A 6,380-nucleotide genomic window follows, 5' to 3' on the forward strand; every position below is an offset into this window, starting at 1 on the left:
CTGGCTCAGTTCGCGCTGGCGCTGGGGGCGGTGCGCGGGGGGGGCGGGGGGGGGCGCCGGGCGTGGCCTGGGCGCTGCTGCGGGACGGGGCCGCGGGGGGGCTGGGGCTGCAGAGCCCCCCCCAGCACGTGGCGGCCGCCGCGCTGCACCTGGCCATGGAGCTGTGCGGGTGCGGGGCCCCCCCCGGCGCGCCCCCCCACTGGTGGCAGGTACGGGGGGGCATGGGGGGGCTATGGGGTAAAGGGGGGGCATAAGGGGGTGATGGGGGGGTTATAAGGGGGCTATGGGGGGGCCAGGAGCGGTTACAAGAGGCTGATGGGGTGGTGGTGGGTGCTGGGGGGTGATGGGTGCTGGGGGTACTGGGTGCTGGGGGTACTGGGTGCTGGGGGATGTTATAGGTGCTGGGGGTGATGGGTGCTGGGGGGGTGTTATGGGTGCTTGGGGTGATGGGTGCTGGGGGGTGATGGGTGCTGGGGAGGTGTGATGGGTGCTGGGGGGTGTTATAGGTGCTGGGTGTGATGGGTGCTGGGGGGGGTGTTATGGGTGCTTGGGGTGATGGGTGCTGTGTCCCCCCCCCAGGTGCTGAGCCCTGGACTGGGCCAAGAAGAGCTGGAGGAGCTGGAGCGGGAGCTGCTGGGGCTCTATGGGCTCGACACCGAGGTGGGGGGTGACGACCCCCCCTGTGCCCCCCAAGTGACGCCTGGGCCCCCCCCCAGCCCCGACCCCAGGCCTGGGCCCTCCCGTGCCCCCCAGTACAGGCACAGACCCTTCCGCGCCCCCCCGGACTGAGCCATGGACCCCCCTGTGCTCCCCAACCCACCCGTGCCCCCCCCGCCCCACAGCTGTGCCTGTTCCCTGGGGGGGGGAGGGGGCTCATGAGTGCGGCCTCGTTTGACCCCCCCAATAAATGATCCCATTCATGAGCCCTGCTTTGATCCGCATTGACCCCCCCCCGGGGCCCCGCCTATTGGGGTGCCCCCCCCCAATAGGACCCAATGGGGGAGGGGGGGGTCAGTGGCAGCAAGGGCCTGGCCCCGCTCCCTCCAACCAGCGCCAGGAGCACGTGCTCTTTCCCGCCAAAACCCGGGCGCGCCGCTGGCCCCGCTCCTCCCGCCCTTCTCCAGCCAATGAGGTTGCCACAACGCTGCTCCCCCCCCCCCCCCCCCCCCCGACAGCCAATAAGCGGTGACGTTCCTTCGGACGCCTCTTCTACGTCATCACAACCCCACCCCTGCCCCTCCCCCCCCAAGCAAACTCCCCATTTTTTTCTCCAAAAAAATGTCTTTTAATTCTCAAAATAGCACAAAAACGACAGTTACGGGGGGGAGGGGCCCCCAATACACTATAATACACGGGGGGGAGGGGGGGGCTGGGCTGCCCCACAGCGCCCCATGGCTGCCCCATAGCGGCCCCCGGGGGTCTGTACAGGGGGGGCCGGTGGGGGGAGGGGCAGCGAGTACAAAACTTCATCCAGCAACTGCAACAGGTAAAAAAAATCCCCCCCTGCCCCTCTCCCCCTCCTGCCCCACAGCGGAGCCTGAGCCCCACAGCGGCCTCCGGTCCCTCCCCCCCACCACTATGGGGCAGGGGCCCGCGGGGTCCTTCACTGCCCTTCGGCCTTCGGCTTCTTTGGAGCGGATTTCCTGGGGGGGGAGGGGGTAGAGATGTGGGGCTGCTCCATAGCGATACCCCACAGCCATGGCAGGGCTGCCCCGTAGCCCAGCCCCACACACCCCACGGCTTGGCCAGGCCCATTTCTCCTGCCCCACAGCAAGACCCCCAGTGCCCCAACCCAGCCCCAGAGACACCCCCATAGCATCCCCCCAAGCCCCATAGATCCCCCCCGATCCCACTCACAGGTCGGGGGAAGACAGCGGGCGCTTGCTGGCGGGTTTGGCCCCGGCTCCGTCCTTGCTGGACTCTGTGGGGCAGAGGCGGGAATTGGGGGGTGATGGGGGGGCACCTCTAGCCCCACAAGTCCCATCACAGCAAGAGCTGCAGCCCCACAAGTTGCGGCCACGTCCCCTGTGGTGATGCTCTCACCCCCTGCACCCAGCCCCATGGCTGCCCCTGTGGGGCAGGACCATAGGGTCCCATCACCCACCTGCATAGCAGGCACACAGCCCTTTAGTACCCACACCACTGCCCAGCCCCATACATGTGGGTCAGCCCCGTAGGGCCCCGTCACCCACCTGCATGGCATGCCCATAGACCTGTGGGACCCACACCGTAACCCAGCCCCATACACGTGGGTCAGCCTCCCAGGGTCCCATCACCCACCTGCACGGCAGGCCTGCAGCCCCACAGGACCCACACCAGAGCCCAGCCCCGCACGTGTGGGGCAGCCCCGCACTCACCCTGCAGCCACCGCACCTGCGTGGCGGGGCCGTAGCCCTTGTCGTTGCGGGCGGCGATGCGGAAGATGATGGCGGGTTTGGTGCTGTGGTCGATGTGCGCCGTGGCCAAGCTGCCGGCGGGCACCAGGCAGGAGGGGCTGGGCCCGCAATAGACCCGCATGAAGGCGAGCGGGGCCGGGCCCCCGCCCCCCCCCGCGGCACCGGCACCGGAGCCCCCCCGGGGCTCGGCCGCGCCGCCGGCGATCGCCAGGTAAACCGAGTACTCCAGGATGCGCCCGGACGTCACCGACGGCGGCTCCCACGTCAGGTGCGCCCCGTCCGGGCTCTGCGGGCACAGGGGGCAATGGGGGTGATGGGGGTGATGGGGGTAATGGGGGTGATGGGGGTGATGGGGGCATTGGGATGGGGGTGATGGGGGTAATGGGGGTAATGGGGGTGATGGGGGCAATGGAGATGGGGGCAATGGGGGTGATGGGGGTCAATGGGGTCAATGGGGCAATGGGGATCAATGGGGGGCAATGGGGGTGATGGGGGCAATGGGGTGATGGGGTAATTGGAGTAATGGGGGGAATAGGGGGTAATGGGGGTGATGGGGGTGATGGGGGTAATGGGGGTGATGGGGGTGATGGGGGTGATGGGGGCAATGGGGGTGATGGGGGAATGGGGGTCATGGGGGTAATGGGGGTGATGGGGGTGATGGGGGCAATGGGGGTGATGGGGGTAATGGGGGTGATGGGGGCGATGGGGGTGATGGGGGTAATGGGGGTGATGGGGGTGATGGGGGTGATGGGGCAATGGGGGTAATGGGGGGCAATGGGGGTAATGGAGACAATGGGGCAATGGGGGTAATGGGGGTAATGGGGGGTAATGGGGGTGATGGGGCAATGGGGGTAATGGGGGGCAATGGGGATAATGGGGGTAATGGGGGGTAATGGGGGTGATGGGGCAATGGGGGTAATGGGGGGTAATGAGGGGCAATGGGGATAATGGGGGTAATGGGGGGCAATGGGGGTGTTGGGGACACAGTCAGAAGGATGTGTTTGGGGCCAACCCCCTGATTGTGGGGGTTGGTTGAAGCTGTGGGTCACGCTATGGGGCAGGAAGCAGGTCTCTGTGGGGCAGTGCCACGGGGCAGGCCGTGGGTCGGTACCTTGCTGATGCGGATGGCGCAGGGCGCGCCCGGGTACCCGGGCAGGCAGGTTTTGAAGGCCGCCAGCTCGGAGAAGGCGCCGCGGCCGCACACGTTCACCCCGGCCACGCGGAACTTGTACGCGGTGCCCGGCTGCAGCTCCTGGCGCCGCAGCTGGGAATGGTCCGGGACGCCCCCGGCCTCGTCCTGCGGGGGCACGAGGCGTGGGGCACCCATAGGGACCCACAGGGACCCCCGGCATCCAGAGGGACCCAGAGGGACGCCCAGCACTCACAACACCCATAGGGACCTACAGCACCCACAGGGACCCCCAGCATCCAGAGGGACCCAGAGGGACGCCCAGCACTCACAACACCCATAGGGACCTACAGCACCCACAGGGACCCAGAGGGACCCACAGCACTCACAACACCCATAGGGACCTACAGCACCCATAGGGACCCACAGGGACCCCCAGCATCCAGAGGGACCCAGAGGGACGCCCAGCACTCACAACACCCATAGGGACCTACAGCACCCACAGGGACCCCCGGCATCCAGAGGGACCCAGAGGGACGCCCAGCACTCACAACACCCATAGGGACCTACAGCACCCATAGGGACCCACAGGGACCCCCAGCATCCAGACGGACCCAGAGGGACCCCCAGCACTCACAACACCCATAGGGACCTACAGCATCCAGAGGGACCCCCAGCACCCACAGGGACCCAGAGGGACGCCCAGCACTCACAACACCCATAGGGACCTACAGCACCCATAGGGACCCACAGCACCTACAGGGGCATCCAGCATCCATAGGGACCCACAGCACCCACAGGGACCCCCAGCATCCACAGCACCCATAGGGACCCAGAGCACCCACAGGGGCACCCACAGCACACATAGGGACCCAGAGCACCCACAGGGGCACCCACAGCACACATAGGGACCCAGAGCACCCACAGGGGCACCCACAGCACACACAGGGACCCAGAGCACCCATAGGGACCCATAGACACCCCTAGGACCGCAGGGCACGCACGTCGGTGGGCGGCGCGTCCTCGGGGGGCAGGAAGTAGTGCGTCACCATCATGGAGGTGCCCTTGATGACGCCCACGTCGAACCATTGGTTCTCCTTCTTGAGCAGCGCCTTCGGGGGGGGCGGCTCCTGCTTCTGCACCCCAGGACCCACAGAGACCCACAGTGACCCATAGGGACCAACAGTGACCCCCAGGGACCCACAGCGACCGATACAGACCCAGATCTGCCCCGTAGGGACCGATATCTGCCCCACAGTAACCCCTAACTGCCCCATAGTGACCCATAAGTGCCCCATGGTAACCCACAGCTGCCCCATAGCCACCCCATAGTGACCCATAACCAGCCCTTGTGCCCCACAGCTGCCCCCCAGTGACCCCGCAGCCCCCTCTCACCACGGAGACGCTCTCGATGCCATTGGCCACCTCTGCCAGGGCCGCGGCCGCCTGCAGCTTGGCCGGGCTGGTGCCCACCACGGGCGGGGGGGACACGAAGGCGCTGGGGGGGGCCAGGCCTGGGGGGGGTCAATGGGAGACAACGGGAGTCAATGAGGCTCAATGGGGCTCAATGGGGCCCAATGTGGTCAATGGGGCGCAGTGGGGCTCAACAGGATCAATGGGATCAATGTGGCTCAATGGGGGTTAATGGGATCAATGGTGTCAATGAGGATCAATGGGGCTCAATGGGAGTCAATAGGATCAGTGGGGCTCAATGGGGTCAATGGGCCTCAATGGGAGTCGATAGGATCAGTGGGGTCAATGGGCCTCAATGGGAGTCGATAGGATCAGTGGGGCTCAATGGGGTCAATGGGCCTCAATGGGAGTCGATAGGATCAATGGGGCTCAATGGGGGTTAAAGGGATCAATGGTGTCAATGAGGATCAATGGGGCTCAATGGGAGTCGATAGGATCAGTGGGGTCAATGGGCCTCAATGGGAGTCGATAGGATCAGTGGGGTCAATGGGCCTCAATGGGAGTCGATAGGATCAATGGGGCTCAATGGGGGTTAAAGGGATCAATGGTGTCAATGAGGATCAATGGGGCTCAATGGGAGTCGATAGGATCAGTGGGGTCAATGGGCCTCAATGGGAGTCGATAGGATCAATGGGGCTCAATGGGGGTTAAAGGGATCAATGGTGTCAATGAGGATCAATGGGCCTCAATGGGAGTCGATAGGATCAGTGGGGCTCAATGGGAGTCGATAGGATCAGTGGGGCTCAATGGGGTCAATGGGCACTCACCGTCGCTGGGGGCTCCGCTGGCGGCCCCCACCTCTCCCAGTCCATTGCTGTCGGTGCCGGGGGGGTCGTTGAGGCTGTCGGCGGGGGCCAAGGCCTCGGTGGGGAGCTGGGGGGGGGCCGGGGGGGGCGGCGGCGCCGGGGGGGTGCCGGGGGGGGCGGCCTCGAGCTGCTGCTGCTGCTGCTGCTGCACCAGCGCCGCCAGGTCCTGCTGAGTCAGCACAATGGGGATGGGCCCCCCCGCGCCCTCGGGCACCCCCAGCTCGGGGGGGGCCCCCCCGGGCTCCGCGCCGCTGTCCAGGGGCTCCGCCGTGCCTGCGGGACAGGGGGGATGCGGTAAGGGACCTGGGGGGCGGGATGTGGGGTACGGGGTACAGCGTATAGGGATATGGGCTAGGGGATGTGGGATATGAGGTATATGGATTTGGGATATGGGATGTGGGATATGGGATACAGGGTATAGGAATATGGGATGTGGGATATGAGGTATATGGGTATGGAATATGGCATGTGGGATACGGGAATATGGGATACAGGGTATAGGAATATGGGATGTGGGATATGAGGTATATGGGTATGGAATATGGCATGTGGGATACGGGAATATGGGATGTGGGA

General features: G+C 65.6%; 2 protein-coding genes across 2 annotated transcripts; one reads left to right on the forward strand and one right to left on the reverse strand.

Annotated features, from left to right (window-relative positions):
• Positions 1-6: 6 nt before the first annotated feature.
• LOC130606330 (vasodilator-stimulated phosphoprotein-like) lies at positions 7-807 on the forward strand. Its single transcript, XM_057422579.1, has 2 exons — positions 7-209; positions 580-807. Exons 1-2 carry the CDS (start codon positions 156-158, stop codon positions 787-789), a joined length of 264 nt encoding a protein of 87 aa, XP_057278562.1. The 5' UTR covers positions 7-155; the 3' UTR covers positions 790-807.
• A 455-nt stretch (positions 808-1,262) lies between these two features.
• Positions 1,263-6,077, reverse strand: LOC130606329 (host cell factor 1-like; the record flags this gene model as incomplete). The annotated part of the gene is made up of 7 exons (XM_057422578.1): positions 1,263-1,643; positions 1,858-1,921; positions 2,358-2,682; positions 3,508-3,693; positions 4,530-4,661; positions 4,921-5,039; positions 5,766-6,077. Coding segments are annotated over 7 exons (1,178 nt in total), but the record flags the coding sequence as incomplete, so codon positions are not given.
• Positions 6,078-6,380: the final 303 nt, after the last annotated feature.

Source organism: Pezoporus wallicus, unplaced genomic scaffold (genome assembly GCF_028554395.1).
Source record: "Pezoporus wallicus isolate ANWC-B61680 ecotype Strahan unplaced genomic scaffold, APGP_CSIRO_Pwel_v1 contig_13278, whole genome shotgun sequence".
Classification (NCBI taxonomy): Eukaryota; Metazoa; Chordata; class Aves; order Psittaciformes; family Psittacidae; genus Pezoporus; species Pezoporus wallicus.

Bases quoted from the DNA above. Each gene is read 5' to 3' on its own strand.
- LOC130606330 (XM_057422579.1), top strand. From the start codon at position 156: ATGGAGCTGTGCGGGTGCGGGGCCCCCCCCGGCGCGCCCCCCCACTGG. The intron at 210-579 runs GTACGGGGGGGC...TCCCCCCCCCAG, and splicing joins CGCCCCCCCACTGGTGGCAG to GTGCTGAGCCCTGGACTGGG.